This window comes from Solanum pennellii, chromosome 12 (genome assembly GCF_001406875.1).
Source record: "Solanum pennellii chromosome 12, SPENNV200".
In the NCBI taxonomy this organism is placed as follows: domain Eukaryota; kingdom Viridiplantae; phylum Streptophyta; class Magnoliopsida; order Solanales; family Solanaceae; genus Solanum; species Solanum pennellii.
Genome location: NC_028648.1, coordinates 34403347 through 34422243, shown reverse-complemented (window position 1 = coordinate 34422243; position 18897 = coordinate 34403347). Strand labels below are relative to the sequence as shown.

The following is an 18897-nucleotide window of genomic DNA, read 5'->3' as shown; positions in this document are numbered from 1 at the left end:
CATTCCCAAATCACAATGGGTTTGATGTTCCAGATGACATGATTGAGGAGTTCAATAAATGGGTTTTTAAAGATGTGTCAAGCAGGCGTGGCAGGTATAAACGCTGATAAACAAAATTATTTTATTTATTTTCAAAAATCAACAATTCATATAATAATTATTTAAATATATACAGGAAAACAGCATATTCCAAGGTTAAAAATAAATTTCATCCTCAAATGGACTTTGGCCTTGTCAAAATCGGAGAAAAAGATTTTTTCCACATAATGAGTCAACCGGACAGACCTTGGGAGGACGGGGTAAGACATTTTTTGACTTACTTTTTCTGATTTTGATTTGAAGTAATATACATATGATTATTGTTTTGTATGAATTATGTGTGAATTGTGTATGAAACATCTGGATATATTTGTAATGTATACTTTGTGTATGAGGTATCAACTGTGTTATTTTTTTATTGTTTTTTTAAACAGCATATTAATACAATAATGTATTATCTCCGAAAGAAGGCAAAATACTCTCAGACAGTCACTTTTTACAGAACTGTTGATTGTTGGTTTATGGCGTGGATTAATAACATTGAGAAACAGTGGAGACAGTCTGAATGTGACATGAGATGCATTTCACCGGACCATGATGTTGGACAGTGCATTAGAGAATTTAAGCTGCTTGCTAACATTCCTTGGGATAGGGTTGACGAAGTAATCATCCCAGTCAACATCATCGACAAATTCCATTAGTTCCTTGTTGTATTCCGGATCAAACGTAGATGTCTATATGTCTATGATTCGATGATGGGAGGATCTGTTCACTCCAGAAAAGTTAAAGAAGTTATTGATAAACTTGCAACAACGATTCCATTATTTCTGACGAGCACAGGGTTTTATGGCAAAAGGCTTGATTTGTATGCGAATAATCTCCCTGATTATCAACAGAAGTCTCATTTCGAACCTCTCAGTATCAAGCATATGACAAATGTTCCTCAACAAGAAGACTGTTCCAAGTATGTATACTTGTTATATTATATTTTCTTCATCTTAAATTACATTGCTTTATAGTCATTATAAATTTTTTCTAATTTCAATTTTTGTACAGTGATTGTGGTCTATACACATCTCTCTTTGCCGAATACATGAGCAATGATGTTTTTGATATATCTCATATTGATATCGATTAAAAATATCATCGTCAAAGATATGGTACATTACTTTGGCATTATGCAAAATCAAAGAATGATGAAGGCACAATAAGTGAAAGTGAAATTACGGGAACAGTTGCTAGCAAGAAGGGTGGACCTCGAACTCATAAAGAACAAGTTATGGACACCACCAATTATCCTACTCCAAAATTCCGTAACAGGAATTAGAAATCTTCATGGTACACTGTACATTTTTTTGAATGACATGTTTTTTAACTTATGAACTATTTATGTAATTTTCTAGTGTTTTATTATTAATACTGATTGTTTTATATAAATTATCAATGTATATTACTAATTATTAAATGTGTCTCACTTTGTAAAAATTTTAAACGCAACATGCAAATATAGGAACACTGTATGAATCATGTATGAACATTATATGAATTATGAATATCATATTATAATTTGATATGTAGAACATAAACAAATGTTATATATATACTATATTTTTATGAAATTTATATAAATGACAGTCTGCTTCACCATATATTTATAATTATTAAATGTGTATGATCTTTGTATAAAGTGCACTTTTCAATATGTAATGTTAAATTTTTATATGCATAATGTATGAAAATTATATGACATAGTACGGACATATGATTCAATATGACAATATGAATAAATATATAATTATACCTTAGTAAATGTGTATGACTTTTGCATAAATTACTTATTCAATACGCATTAAATTTTATTTGTATGAATACTGTATGAAGATTTATATGACATATGAATGATATTTTATACTTTCATATACAAAACAGAAACAAATGTTACTTATATTGCTGGTATGAATACTGTATGAAAATTGTATGAATTATATCATATTATACTTTGATATGTAGAACATAAACAAACATTACTTTATATGCAATATTTCTTGTACAAATGTGTATAAATTTTGTATATAGTCCTCGTTCAATATTCATAACTGTATGCATAATATGAAGATTATATCACTTATTAATGGTATATTATACTTTCATATACAAAACAGTAACAAATGTTATATATATGAACAGTTGTATGTACAATGTATGAACATTGTATGAAAAATAATATGATTCAATAAAAAAAATAAAACATGTGTCTAATAATCTAAATACTCAAAAACACAGATGTAACAGTAGGAAATCATTGTTTTTGGACAGGATAATTTGAACATGTCTTCCTATTGTGTCCAGCTTGATGACATCTATAACATGTGCTTTTTGTCCTCTAGAATTTCACATCAGCGAACCCCTTCCTGCGTTCAAATTTGGGTCTTCCCGCTGATCTTTTTGGACCGGGTGGCATCATTTTAGGATCTGAAATATAACTTGGTATATCCCATGTACTCTCGCATGGGATAGGCTCGACAGGAATAGCTTAAGCATCTCTGAAATTCTTGAGGCTATAAAAAGCAGAACAAAAAAATATGCTTCATGTAACTTCCTGTATCGGAGAACTGCAATTGCATGACCACATGGTATCTCATAATGTTGAAATCTCCCGCAACTACACATCCTTGTGTTCAAGTTTACTATGAATTTTTTTGCTCTTTCAGCTACAGCATGCAGATCAACAATTGAAGGTATCACCAATTTAAAAGTAAAAATATTTTTTTATACATGCCACTAAATATTGGAAAGTAAAATACAATACAGTGAAACACATACCCTCATATTGCACGACAACGCAATACTTTTCTGTAGATAAATATCATATTTTTTTGTCAGATCAGATGTTGTCTTATCAGCCTTCTCATTATGCTTGTGAATCCACCTCTGAATAGTTACCCTCATAAATTCAAGAAGTGAATCAGCGGTAACCTCCTTGCTAACATGTTAACATTATTCAATGACTCCGCGATGTTTGAAGTCATGGTCCATGTGCGCTTACAATTCGAGTAAGCTCTTTACCATTTGCTATAACCAATATCAAACAAGTATGGTCGTATGCGCGTATCTATCTGATCTATTCTTCCCATAATTGTCTCAAACTGTTGTTTTGTATAAGCTTTTGCCAATGTAAAGAACAAAATCTTCAAATCTTCAGTATTTCTGTTGAAATTCTTCAGCACATTGACTGACAGATGCCATATGCATGCATAATGTTCTGATTCAGGATATACATTAGCAATCCCTTTCCATATGCTTTCATTTCAATCCGACATAAAACACATGTTTTGTCTAACTCCATATGCTTCTTTAAACTGCTCAAAGAACCAAGTCCATGAAGCATCATTTTCGGAATCTATTATCGCATACGCCAATGAAAGTATATGACCTGCTCAAGTTTTTTAAAAAAAATATCACACCAATCAGAAATACAATTTATAAATTATTTCATTATATTATATAATCAAAAAATTAAATAGGATAAAAATTTACCTCCCGGATTGTGCTGGCAGTTAACATTGTACCACCATATGAACATTTTAATCCCGCCCCATCAACAACTACTATTGGCCTACAATATTCCCAACCTCTAATACAAGCTTCTAACACAACAAATGCGTAGAAAAATGTATCACCTTCTTTCCTTTTAATTTTCAAAACGGATCCTGGATATGTTTGCTACAAAATGTAAAAATAACCTGAAAATAACAGTCCAATTCATACAAAAAATATAAATATTTTATACATAAAGAATACACGAAAACAGAAAAGTCCAATTCAATGGGTAATCTTTAAATTCTTTCTTATTTCGAAATTACCAGGTAATCTTGCATAGGACTATGCTGGATCTCCGCACACCAACTTTACTGCTTTTTCTTTAGCTCTCAATGCCTGTATGTACGTCAACGAAACGCCATGCAATTTCAATATATCATCAGCTATATCTTTTAAAGTATATACCGTAGATGGATCAATATACTTCTCCATTATCAAGACAGCTACAACGTCAGTTATCCCCTGACGTCTGCCATAAACTCTTTCTCTAACAGAACAAGTGTGCTGAGCAATATACTTCCTAACTTTGAATAAATTTGATTTATTCAAACTAGATGTCCTCATCATCCAAGAACAAGTTTTAGAAATACAATTCAGGTGATAACTGTTTCAAAATTAAGAAAATATACATTACAATTATATACAGTGAAACAAATAAAATAAATAAAAAATAACTTAAAAAGTTTTTGTAGACTTACTTAGATGCATTACAACGCGCAACACGAAAACTGAATTTTTCAACAAGTCCAACATGCCTCATAACCTCCTTAAGTGTTTCTTTATTATTATAAATCTGATTATCAGCTACAAATAGGTTGGAATGGTCACATATTATATCATTATCTATTTCACTATTATCATTGACAACTCCGTTTAAATTCATTCCGATCAAACAGATAGAATTGTTGGAGTACAAATCAATGTTAGTCTGTGATAATCTAACATCAGAATTTATTCTATCAGTAATTAAAACTCCATGACCTTCGTTATACAGCTCACGATCTTTCAAGGTGATGCATAATGAATATTTTGTAAAGAAATTCAAGTTCACCCTCATCTGATCTAGAAAAACCTTTACCCCAACATCATTATGAATTTTAATAGGTGGACACATTTCGCTAATAATATACTTTATCTCAATAGAATTTATATTTTCTTCTATATTAAGTTGAGTTATTATAGCATTAACTAAACCAATTTAAAGAGTAGAAGTATCATATAGGATGCCCTCCATCTCAAAGTCGACGTATTTTCATGTTTCACAACATTAAAATTACATTTAGTGCACCACATTATAAAATTACAAAATAAGTAATAAAAATTCATACACACTTACTATATAATTCACTGATAAATACAATACAAAAATGCATTTTCATACACAATTAATCCAATGTTTATACAAAATTCATATACATGTAACATATTAATTACAAACACAATTCATACACAAATACTATATAATTCACTGATACATACAATCAAAAAACGCACTTTCATACACAATTGATACAATTTCTTAAAAATTTAATACACAATTGATCCAAACTTTATACAAAATTCATATATATATATAACATATCAATCACTGATACATACAATCAAAAAAATGGACTTTCATACATATTTCCTACAATATATTCATACATTAAATACATAAATAATACAGTTTTCATACTTCATCAATATACAAAATTATATCACCGACAATTTAAATATACTATGGAGTGACTTTTATCATTAAATACACATTTCATATAATTTTCAAACAATATTCATACAATTTTCAGACTTTGTTCATATTTTTTTCATAATAAATCTGCACAATGAATTCTATCCAGTTATTCTTTTTGCAATCGATTAACAATCTGTAAATTTTTATATTTTCTTCATAAATCAATTACCTTCATTTTAATTACAAATCAAAAGAAAATTACTATTACTTAATATTTTTTATAATATCATATACACATCGTAATTGTATCACAAAAGTACATGATATCAGCATTTAAAATATAACAGAAATAAAAAAAATGAAACATTCCATACATGTAAAAAAAACAAATATAATTACAACCAATCATTTATACTTAAAACAAAACAAATCATAATTAAAAACTAACCTGATGAATTCCACTTGCCACCATGTTTAATTAATATTGACACAATGTTCTCCATCAAATCAAATCTAATCGTTTTCAACGTCAAATTTTAAGAAAATTTTTTAAAAAAAGACGAAAAAAATAAAATATTATCAAAATAATCCGCAATTTCTGAAAAACAACAAGCACTGCACGTTTAAGGAAAGAAAATAACACCTTAGAGTATTTTATGGAATAAAATCATAACTTATTATCATTAAAACTAATTAGAGAGATTTATGGAATTTATCTAATCTTAGTAAATTTCAAATCCCTTAAAATGTGCAAATTAATTATCATTAATAAATAATAACTAATTTCACGCATCACACTATCCAATATTAATTTATCCTTTTTTTGTTTTTTTTATAATTTAATTATCTCTTTTTAATAATTTAAAATTAACATTATTTTCTTTTTAAAAAATGCTATAACTTGATATATTAAATGTTATACAATGCAAATCAAACTCTTATCCCATAACTTGAGTATATGACTACATAAAATGCTATATACCTAATTTACAATATTAACAAAATAAACATACATGAAATCTGAACAACTTCAATATATTAGAATTAATTCTTGCACAATCATGACATGAACTAATATAAAATAAAAATAAAATTAAGTGTTACCTTTTGTGAAATATTTCACGAGAAGAAAACACCATAATAGAAAATACGAATTGAGAACCACAAAAGTAAACCTCGAATGTATTTGGTGTTGTGAGTGTTAGAGTAGTACTAGAGTAATATATGTTGTTGAATTAAAAATGGTGGGAGTGATTTTTGATTCTTTGTCTGGCATGTGTTTTTTTTTTTTTTGTGTGTATACTGTTTATTTTTCTCTCTTTCTTCCCCGTTCTTTTTTTTTCTTCAGTTGTGCATATTGTGTATATATAGTAATAGGAATTGTGTCATGTGATTGGGAGTTTTATGGGTGTGTGGGTTGTGGATTGAGATAGTAGAAGTAAAATGGGTAAAGGTGGTGGTAATTGGTAGAGAAAGTTGGGGGTGAGGGTAGATTATTATTATTTACTTGTTTTTTATAATATAATATAATATTATATTAGATTAGATTAGTTAGTTATTATATTTAAAACTAACAAAAATTGAGTAGCTAATAATAAATTATAATAAGATATACTAGCTTATGTAGTAAACTAAAATTAAAATAAAACATATATTTCGTGTTATTTTCAAATATTTTAAAATTAACTTATTAAAATAAGATAAAATTGAAATATCTAACGCTGGTCAACGGAACGAAACCGGTTCACTAGATCGGAATGAACCTTTACCGGACTGGAGCGGGACGCGTTGACCAGTACGTTGATCGGTACCGGGATGAACCGGATCGGAATTATCAGATGACTAATCGGTTCCGTTCCGTTCCACTATATACCGGGATGGAACCGGAACGAACCGGAACGAAACAGGACGAGATAAACGGGACAATATTTTTTGGGATTACGAAAATATGATTTTTTTTTATTTTCCTAAGTTTAAATTAATAGTTTTTAAATTTATACTCTTATTTTTTACTTAAATTTATTTTAAAGATATTTTTCAATTTTTTTTTGTTATTAAGTTTGCAAGTAAAGTCTAATCAAGTTTTCAAAATTTAAATCTTTTGAAGTCTATACTTTATAAGTTATTACTTATTATTCATTAATATTTATTTTGTAAGTTATATTTATAACTTGTGTCTTGTAAATTATAAATAAATAAAATTTATAGTTTTAAAAAAATTAAATTAAAATAAGGATAAAACATTTACAAAAATTAAAAAATATTAATTTAATTTATTTAAATTTGTAATTTAAAACTATTAGTAGAGTACATAGTTTACGTAGCCACCTTCTAGGAAGGGTTCTGTTTCAAGTAAGTCACGAATGTAATACTAATAGTTGTATAGTCTCGTAAATCCTCTTTCTAACTCAGCTATAGATTGGTTGTAATCAACTTCTGGTCTTGGTAAAGCTCGTTGACGATCTTGAAGTTCGATGCCATCATCACTACCACATCCAATAGTTGAATCTATGAAAAGTTCAAATTGACAATCTAACTTTGGAAGACCTTGATTTCTACGCTCAACATTTATTCAGTCTCTAAATAACACTGATATCTCCAAGTTATCTTCTGCTAACAAATATCTGTGGTCTCCAATTTGAAATTTTGCCGCGCTGAAAGCTGCCTCCGAAGCTACCGATGATCCTTGAATTGCAAGCACATCCTTCACCATTCTATTAAGTTTTGGAAATTGAGTTTCACGATTTCTCCACCAGTTCAATAGTTGCGGTATACCTTCATACTTTGTAATATCATTCGAACCCAGTTCAAGATATTTAACAAATTTACATTTATTAGAAGAGTCAAGACCAAGTTTATGTTTCACTCGTCTGTGAGCACCTACTTGATTCATAGAAGTTTGAGGATTTTCAACATTATCTAAGAAAGAATATTTATCATACATTTCTTTAGCAAAGAATTTTATACTATTTTGACATGTTACCAAATCAGGTTCTTCTTCAAGTTGAATATCTAAATTCTGATAATGCATTCAACTAAAGATTTTGCACCATATTCTTTATATTCGAGGTTGAAAAGAATTACAATTAAATAAATTTGAGGGATAGGAAAAAAATATTTCTTAAATTTTGTAATCATAACTTCAATAGCAGAGGTAAATAAAGCATTTGTTTTATATTCAGAAAAGATAGATGAAATCTCACATATGTGTATTAAAATTTCAGAAATAGTAGGATAATATATTCCAGAAAAAAATTTAGTAGCATCATAAAATGATTTCAAAAATATTCTAAGTTCATTTACTTCATTCCAATCCCTATCATTAAGTTTTAATTCAGGATAACCATTATAATTATTAAATAGCGTAGTAATAGGTTGTCTATATGCATAAGAAACTTCAAGCATATCGTAAAAGGAATTTCCTCTAGTTTTTACATGCTTAGGAACTTTTCTAAACGGAAGTTTAAATGCATTACAAAGTTCTTTAAATTGATTAATTCTACTGCTACTATTCATATGAAAAATGTAAAAACAAGTGTAACGACCTGTTTAGTCGTTTTAAGCAGCAGATTTTATTTCTGGAAAAACTGTCTGAGTCGACGGAACCCACGACGGACCGTCATGGGCAGGACGGCCCGTTGAGGGGGTCTCGTTCCAAAACACTTAGAATTCTGAAATTTGGGTACTGAAATCGACTCTCTGAACTTCGTGACGACATGGCAGGACGGACCGTCGTGAGCACGACGGACCGTCACAGACTCTTCAAGGAAATTGAGTCTCTGAACTTTGTGACGGAAGCAGCAGGACAGACCGTCGCAGGCACGACGGGCCGTCACAGGCTGCGTAATTCCCGGCTGGGTCGGATTTCTGTTAAGTAATTTAAGGGGCATTTTGGACTATTTCCTGCTTTAATTATAAGTTAGTGGGTTAATGTTAATAAGTCTAATTACTTGGGGGTTAAAAGAGGTAACCTTGAGTTAATTAGTGGGATATTATTGCCATCTTTATACTTAATTATATGCTAATTAGGGTAAAAGAAAGAGGGTTTGAATAAGAAAAAGAAAAAGAACAGAAAGAGAGGGAGAACGAGTAGAGAGAGAGAGAAACGAAGAGGACAACAAGATTTTGGGGAATTTGCTTGCTTGATCACGAATCTTCGGTGGAGGTAGGTTATGGTTTATGCTATTCGTAGTAAACTCTTAATAGCGAATGATATGTGTTGGGTAGTATTATAAAGTCTTCTATATGCTTAATTGTGTGCATGCATGATGTGATTATTTTATATATGATTATGATGAAATTAGCATGATGAAGCTATTGAATCCCAAATCTTGAAGAACCCTAATTTTACTTTGTTAATGATGATGCCTTGGTATAAAAGAAGGCTTGATGAACTAAAGTAATGAGATTAGGGGATCGGGTGTCACGTTCCGACACCAGGATAGAATATAAATGTGGATCGGGTGTCACGTTCCGGCACCAGGATAGAATATATATATGGATCGGAGTGTCACGTTCCGACACCAGGATAGAATATATGTGGATCGGGTGTCACGTTCCGGCACCAGGATAGAATATATATATGGATCGGAGTGTCACGTTCCGACACCAGGATAGAATATATGTGGATCGGGTGTCACGTTCCGGCACCAGGATAGAATATATATATGGATCGGAGTGTCACGTTCCGACACCAGGATAGAATATATGTGGATCGGGTGTCACGTTCCGGCACCAGGATAGAATATATATATGGATCGGAGTGTCACGTTCCGACACCAGGATAGAATATATGTGGATCGGGTGTCACGTTCCGGCACCAGGATAGAATATATATATGGATCGGAGTGTCACGTTCCGACACCAGGATAGAATATATGTGGATCGGGTGTCACGTTCCGGCACCAGGATAGAATATATATATGGATCGGAGTGTCACGTTCCGACACCAGGATAGAATAAATGTGGATCGGGTGTCACGTTCCGGCACCAGGATAGAATATATATATGGATCGGAGTGTCACGTTCCGACACCAGGATAGAATATATGTGGATCGGGTGTCACGTTCCGGCACCAGGATAGAATATATATATGGATCGGAGTGTCACGTTCCGACACCAGGATAGAATATATGTGGATCGGGTGTCACGTTCCGGCACCAGGATAGAATATATATATGGATCGGAGTGTCACGTTCCGACACCAGGATAGAATATATGTGGATCGGGTGTCACGTTCCGGCACCAGGATAGAATATATATATGGATCGGAGTGTCACGTTCCGACACCAGGATAGAATATATGTGGATCGGGTGTCACGTTCCGGCACCAGGATAGAATATATATATGGATCGGAGTGTCACGTTCCGACACCAGGATAGAATATATGTGGATCGGGTGTCACGTTCCGGCACCAGGATAGAATATATATATGGATCGGAGTGTCACGTTCCGACACCAGGATAGAATATATGTGGATCGGGTGTCACGTTCCGGCACCAGGATAGAATATATATATGGATCGGAGTGTCACGTTCCGACACCAGGATAGAATATATGTGGATCGGGTGTCACGTTCCGGCACCAGGATAGAATATATATATGGATCGGAGTGTCACGTTCCGACACCAGGATAGTATATATGTGGATCGGGTGTCACGTTCCGGCACCAGGATAGAATATATATATGGATCGGAGTGTCACGTTCCGACACCAGGATAGAATATATGTGGATCGGGTGTCACGTTCCGGCACCAGGATAGAATATATATATGGATCGGAGTGTCACGTTCCGACACCAGGATAGAATATATGTGGATCGGGTGTCACGTTCCGGCACCAGGATAGAATATATATATGGATCGGAGTGTCACGTTCCGACACCAGGATAGAATAAATGTGGATCGGGTGTCACGTTCCGGCACCAGGATAGAATATATATATGGATCGGAGTGTCACGTTCCGACACCAGGATAGTATATATGTGGATCGGGTGTCACGTTCCGGCACCAGGATAGAATATATATATGGATCGGAGTGTCACGTTCCGACACCAGGATAGTATATGGATCGGGTGTCACGTTCCGGCACCAGGATAGTATATGGATCGGAGTGTCACGTTCCGACACCAGGATTATATATGGATCGGGTGTCACGTTCCGGCACCAGGATAGAATATATATATGGATCGGAGTGTCACGTTCCGACACCAGGATAGTATATGGATCGGGTGTCACGTTCCGGCACCAGGATAGAATATATATATGGATCGGAGTGTCACGTTCCGACACCAGGATAGTAGTAGTGGAGCGGAGTGTCACGTACCGACACAAGAGGAATAAAGATAATGAATCTTGAAATATGCTAATATACTCAATCTAAAGAACATGTTTCCCAAAAGAGTATGGTGTGGAGGCTTGAGTCCTCATAGATATGTTCGGTGATGTTATAAATGATTTTTATACTTGTTGCTATCACCTGTTAAGAATATTAGTTGATTTTATGATGTTATCTGAGATATATTGCTTTCTATTTTGAGTTGGCCGATGATATCTACTCAGTACCCGTGGTTTGTACTGACCCCTACTTGTATTTGTTTTCTTTGTTATTTGTGGAGTGCAGCAAACGTACCGTCGTCTTCAACTCAACCGCAACTCTAGCCAGTCTTCATTATACCGGATTTCAGGGTGAGCTAATGCTTCTAGCTTGGACTGGATCTTCTTCCTCATGTCTTGATGCCTTGAAGTTCCGGCATGGACTAGCTTTTGTTTATTTTAGCTTCTTAGAATACTCTTAGTTTAGTAATTTGATCATAGATGTTCTTGTGGTGATGACTTCCAGATTTTGGGGAATAATAGATGTTGAATTTTAGAAGTTATTGAATTGGTTTTTATTAATGAGTTTAAGTCTTCCGCATTACTTTCTGTTGATATTAAATTGAAATGTTAAGGTTTAGATTGGTTGGTTCGCTCACATAGGAGGGTAAGTGTGGGTGCCAGTCGCGGCTCGGTTTTGGGTCGTGACAAACTTGGTATCAGAGCATTAGGTTCGTTGGTCTCATCACACAAGAACGAGTCTAGTAGAGTCTTAAGGAACGGTAGGGGGACGCCTTTACTTTTCCTTGAGAGGCTATAGGACTTTAGGAAAATTCCATTCTTTCTTTCTTTCGTGCTATTACTTGAATCCAATTGGTATCTAGGTGATACAAATTGGTATCTGACCATCTTCACTCTATTTCGCAGATGGTTAGAACTAGAGCAATGACTACGTCAACACCAGCACCGGCGGGACAGGGTGCGTCTGAGCCAGCCACTGGGGCTGTAGCTCGAGGAAGAGCAGCGGCAAGAGGCCGTGGTAGAGGTCGTGGGAGGACGTCCTCTAGGGGAAGAGGACAAGCACCTGCCCCATCTGGTACTAGGGCGGTGACTCCTCCACCGACTGAGGAAGTAGTAATAGAGGGTGAGGAAGGGGAGAATGAACAAGTACAGAATGAGGGATTGCCACCCCAACCTACCCCAGAGATGATCAATCAGGTTCTGGCTTATCTTAGTGGGTTATCTGATCAAGGCCAGACACCTCCAGTGTTTTCTGCACCAACACCTCAGGTTCCGGAAGTACAACAGGCAACTGCTGCGGCTCCCCGCATGGATGCTCCATTGGAAATAGGCACGTTTCCTCGTTTGACTACAGGGCCTATAATGACAAGCGATCAGCATGAACTTTTCAGTAAGTTCTTGAAATTGAAACCTCCAGTCTTTAAGGGTGCTGAATCTGAGGATGCCTACGACTTTCTGGTTGATTGTCATGAGTTACTACATAAGATGGGTATAGTAGAACGGTTTGGTGTGGAGTTTGTGACTTATCTGTTTCAAGGGAATGCCAAAATGTGGTGGCGGTCACATGTTGAGTGTCAACCCGCACAGGCACCACCCATGACTTGGGCGTCATTCTCTAGCTTATTTATGGAGAAGTATATCCCCCGGACCTTGAGGGATAGGAGGAGAGATGAGTTCTTGAGCCTAGAGCAAGGCAGAATGACGGTCACTGCGTATGAGGCTAAGTTTCGTGCATTATCTAGGTATGCCACTCAGCTTTGCTTCAGTTCACAAGAGCGGATTCGCCGTTTTGTGAAAGGGTTGAGGTCAGATTTGCGGATTTCAGCCTTACAGGTAGCGGCTACAGCGAAATCCTTCCAAGAAGTGGTAGACTTCGTGATAGAGGTGGAGGGAGTGAAGCCAGACGACTTCACCATGGCATCGACATCTAAAAGGTTTCGAAAGGGAGGTGAGTTTAATGGTTCTTACTCTAGAGGACAGGGTTCAGGAGGTTACTCAGTCCGACCAATTCAGTCTTCACTACAGACTGTAGTTGGGGGTCCACCGCAGACCGGTCAACACTTCTCTGAGTCTGGAGGTCATCCCCAGACTTCGTCGTTCTCACAGAGACCTAAGCTTGAGTCCAGAGAGTGTTATGAATGTGGAGAGATCGGACACATTAGGAGGTTTTGTCCAAAACAAGGTTACAGACCCCCAACAGTCAGAGGTAGAGGTGGTCATGGAAGAGGCCGTTATTCTGGAGGACGTGGTGGCCGAGGTAATGGTGGTCACCAAAACGGCCGGGGTGACGGACAAATTGGAGCTACTACAACACCACATGGTAGGGGCAACGGGCAGACAGGTGATAGGGCCCATTGTTACGCTTTCCCTGGGCGGTCTGAAGCGGAGACATCAGATGCTGTTATCACAGGTAATCTTTTGGTTTGTGATTGCATGGCTTCTGTATTATTTGATCCTGGCTCCACATTTTCATATGTATCTTCCTCATTTGCTACCGGTCTTAATTTACATTGTGAATTGCTTGACATGCCTATTCGTGTTTCTACTCCGGTGGGTGAGTCTGTGATAGTCGAAAAGGTATATAGGTCTTGTCTGGTGACTTTTATGGGTAGCAATACTCGTGTAGACTTGGTTATCTTAGAAATGGTTGATTTCGATGTAATTCTGGGTATGACTTGGCTTTCTCCAAATTTTGCAATCTTAGATTGTAATGCTAAAACTGTAACGTTAGCCAAGCCTGGGACAGATCCGTTAGTGTGGGAGGGTAACTACACTTCCACTCCAGTTCGTATCATCTCCTTTCTTCGTGCTAAGAAAATGGTTAGTAAAGGGTGTTTAGCGTTCTTGGCACACCTCAGGGATGATACTACCCAAGTACCTTCGATTGAGTCGGTTTCGGTAGTTCGTGAGTTTCTGGATGTGTTCCCTGCAGACCTTCCTGGTATGCCACCGGACAGGGATATTGACTTTTGCATTGATTTGGAGCCGGGTACTCGTCCCATTTCCATACCCCCTTATAGAATGGCTCCAGCAGAGTTAAGGGAGTTAAAAGCCCAACTTCAAGAATTGTTAGGGAAAGGCTTTATTAGACCGAGTGCATCCCCTTGGGGTGCTCCTGTTTTGTTTGTGAAGAAGAAAGATGGGAGTCTTCGGATGTGCATAGATTACCGGCAACTAAATAAAGTAACTGTTAAGAACAGGTATCCTCTTCCTCGCATTGATGATTTGTTCGATCAGTTACAAGGTGCTTGTGTCTTCTCTAAGATTGACTTGAGGTCTGGTTATCATCAATTGAAAATACGGGCAGCAGATGTGCCAAAGACTGCTTTTCGAACCAGGTATGGGCATTATGAATTCTTGGTAATGTCCTTTGGACTAACGAATGCCCCTGCTGCTTTCATGAGCTTGATGAACGGGATTTTTAAGCCATATCTGGATCTCTTTGTGATCGTATTTATTGATGATATACTGATATACTCCAAGAGTAAGAAGGAACATGAGGAGCATTTGAGAATTGTGTTGGAAATGTTGAGGGAGAAAAAGCTTTATGCCAAATTCTCCAAGTGTGAGTTTTGGCTAGATTCAGTGTCCTTCTTGGGGCACGTGGTTTCTAAGGATGGAGTGATGGTGGATCCTTCTAAGATCGAAGTAGTGAAGAATTGGGTAAGACCTACTAATGTGTCAGAAATAAGAAGCTTTGTTGGTCTAGCCAGTTACTACCGTCGATTTGTCAAGGGATTCTCTTCTATTGCTTCCCAATTGACGAACTTGACTAAGCAGAATGTTCCATTTGTATGGTCGGATGAATGTGAGGAAAGCTTTCAGAAACTCAAGACCTTGTTGACTACCGCACCTATCCTTACCTTGCCAGTAGAGGGTAAGAACTTCATTGTGTATTGTGATGCATCCTATTCTGGTTTGGGTGCAGTGCTAATGCAAGAGAAGAACGTAATTGCGTATGCTTCGAGGCAATTAAAGGTGCATGAACGTAATTATCCGACCCACGATTTGGAGTTGGCTGCGGTAGTGTTTGCATTAAAGCAATGGAGACACTATCTATATGGGGTTAAGTGTGAAGTCTACACGGATCATCGTAGCCTACAGTATGTCTTTACTCAAAAAGATTTGAATTTGAGACAGAGGAGATGGATGGAACTACTGAAGGATTACGATGTCACCATCTTGTATCACCCAGGAAAGGCTAATGTGGTGGCAGACGCCTTAAGTAGAAAAGCAGGGAGCATGGGTAGTCTAGCTCACTTACAAGCTTCTAGACGCCCATTGGCTAGAGAGGTTCAGACTCTGGCTAATGACCTTATGAGGTTTGAAGTAAATGAGAAGGGAGGATTTTTGGCCAGTGTGGAGGCGAGATCTTCTTTTCTTGACAAGATCAAGGGAAAACAGTTTAAGGATGAGAAATTGATCCGAATCCGAGATAAAGTGTTGCGAGGAGAGGCTAAAGAAGCAACAATCGATGAGGAAGATGTTTTGAGAATCAAGGGAAGGGTATGTGTACCCCGTGTTGATGATTTGATCAACACTATTCTGACAGAGGCTCATAGTTCAAGGTATTCTATACACCCTGGTGCAACCAAGATGTATCGTGACCTAAAGCAACACTTTTGGTGGAGTAGAATGAAGCGCGACATTGTTGATTTTGTTGCCAAATGTCCAAATTGTCAGCAAGTAAAGTATGAACACCAGAGGCCTGGAGGAACACTTCAGAGAATGCCCATTCCCGAATGGAAGTGGGAGAGGATTGCAATGGACTTCGTGGTTGGTCTTCCAAAGACATTGGGTAAGTTTGATTCTATTTGGGTAATTGTGGATAGGTTAACTAAGTCTGCTCACTTCATTCCGGTCAAGGTGACTTACAATGCAGAAAAGTTAGCCAAACTCTATATCTCAGAGATTGTTCGATTGCATGGAGTTCCACTCTCCATCATATCAGATAGAGGTACGCAATTTACTTCTAAGTTTTGGAGAACATTGCATGCTGAATTAGGTACTAGGTTGGACCTTAGTACTGCATTTCACCCTCAGACCGATGGGCAGTCTGAGCGAACGATTCAGGTATTGGAAGATATGCTTCGTGCATGTGTGATAGAATTTGGTGGTCATTGGGATAACTTCTTACCCTTAGCGGAGTTCTCATACAATAATAGCTATCACTCAAGTATTGATATGGCTCCATTCGAAGCATTGTATGGGAGGAGATGTAGGTCTCCCATTGGGTGGTTTGATGCATTTGAGGTTAGACCTTGGGGTACTGACCTTTTGAGGGATTCATTAGAGAAGGTGAAATCTATTCAAGAAAAGCTTTTAGCGGCGCAAAGTAGGCAAAAGGAATATGCAGATCGAAAGGTTAGAGACTTGGAGTTTATGGAGGGTGAGCAAGTCTTGCTGAAGGTTTCGCCCATGAAAGGGGTGATGCGGTTTGGTAAAAGAGGTAAACTAAGCCCAAGGTATATTGGACCATTTGAAGTACTTAAGCGAGTAGGGGAGGTGGCTTATGAATTAGCCTTGCCTCCAGGGCTGTCAGGAGTGCATCCGGTATTTCATGTGTCTATGTTGAAAAGATACCATGGGGATGGAAACTACATCATTCGTTGGGATTCAGTTCTGCTTGATGAGAATTTGTCTTATGAGGAGGAGCCTGTTGCCATTCTAGATAGAGAAATTCGCAAGTTGAGATCAAGGGAGATTGCATCCATCAAAGTTCAATGGAAGAATCGACCAGTTGAAGAGGCCACTTGGGAGAAGGAGGCTGATATGCAAGAAAGATACCCACACCTGTTTACAGATTCAGGTACTCCTTTTCGCCCTTGTCTTTCTTCTTGTGATCGTTCGAGGACGAACGATGGGTAAATTGGTATCTATTGTAACGACCTGTTTAGTCGTTTTGAGCAGCAGATTTTATTTCTGGAAAAACTGTCTGAGTCGACGGAACCCACGACGGACCGTCATGGGCACGACGGACCGTCGAGGGGGTCTCGTTCCAAAACACTTAGAATTCTGAAATTTGGGTACTGAAATCGACTCTCTGAACTTCGTGACGACATGGCAGGACGGACCGTCGTGGGCACGACGGACCGTCACAGACTCTTCAAGGAAATTGAGTCTCTGAACTTTGTGAAGGGAGCAGCAGGACGGACCGTCGCAGGCACGACGGCCCGTCACAGGCTGCGTAATCCCAGGCTGGGTCGGATTTCTGCTTAGTAATTTAAGGGGCGTTTTGGACTATTCCTGCTTTAATTATAAACTTAGTGGGTTAATGTTAATAAGTCTAATTACTTGGGGGTTAAAAGAGGTAACCTTGAGTTAATTAGTGGGATATTATTGCCATCTTTATACTTAATTATATGCTAATTAGGGTAAAAGAAAGAGGGTTTGAATAAGAAAAATAGAAAGAACAAAGAGAGAGAAAGAGGAGAGAACGAACGAGTAGAAGAGAGGAGAAACGAAGAGGAAAACACAAACTTTGGGGAATTTGCTTGTTTGATCACGAATCTTCGGTGGAGGTAGGTTATGGTTTATGCTATTCGTAGTAAACTCTTAATAGCGAATGATATGTGTTGGGTAGTATTATAAAATCTTCTATATGCTTAATTGTGTGCATGCATGATGTGATTTTATATATAATTATGATGAAATTAGCATGATGAAGCTATTGAATCCCAAATCTTGAAGAACCCTAATTTTACTTTGTTAATGATGATGCCTTGGTATAAAAGAAGGCTTGATGAACTAAAGTAATGAGATTAGGGGATCGGGTGTCACGTTCCGACACCAGGATAGAGTATAAATGTGGATCGGGTGTCACGTTCCGGCACCAGGATAGAATATATATATGGATCGGAGTGTCACGTTCCGACACCAGGATAGAATATATGTGGATCGGGTGTCACGTTCCGGCACCAGGATAGAATATATATATGGATCGGAGTGTCACGTTCCGACACCAGGATAGAATATATGTGGATCGGGTGTCACGTTCCGGCACCAGGATAGAATATATATATGGATCGGAGTGTCACGTTCCGACACCAGGATAGAATATATGTGGATCGGGTGTCACGTTCCGGCACCAGGATAGAATATATATATGGATCGGAGTGTCACGTTCCGACACCAGGATAGAATATATGTGGATCGGGTGTCACGTTCCGGCACCAGGATAGAATATATATATGGATCGGAGTGTCACGTTCCGACACCAGGATAGAATATATGTGGATCGGGTGTCA

General features: G+C 36.9%; 1 protein-coding gene across 2 annotated transcripts; it reads right to left on the bottom strand.

The window, feature by feature from the left end:
- Positions 1 to 3921: 3921 nt before the first annotated feature.
- LOC107007071 lies at positions 3922 to 5859 on the bottom strand. 2 transcript variants are annotated; one of them, XM_015205539.1, is made up of 2 exons: positions 4338 to 4753; positions 3922 to 4243 (listed from the first exon to the last, which is right to left on the bottom strand). In XM_015205539.1, the coding sequence occupies exons 1-2, from the start codon at positions 4751 to 4753 to the stop codon at positions 3922 to 3924; spliced, it is 738 nt and encodes a 245-aa protein (XP_015061025.1). The 2 variants fall into 2 exon arrangements, 1 of the variants encoding a protein (XP_015061025.1); XR_003575496.1 differs by lacking the exon at positions 4338 to 4753 and adding an exon at positions 5763 to 5859 and having other exon boundaries at positions 4137 to 4243.
- Between the last annotated feature and the right edge of the window lie 13038 nt (positions 5860 to 18897).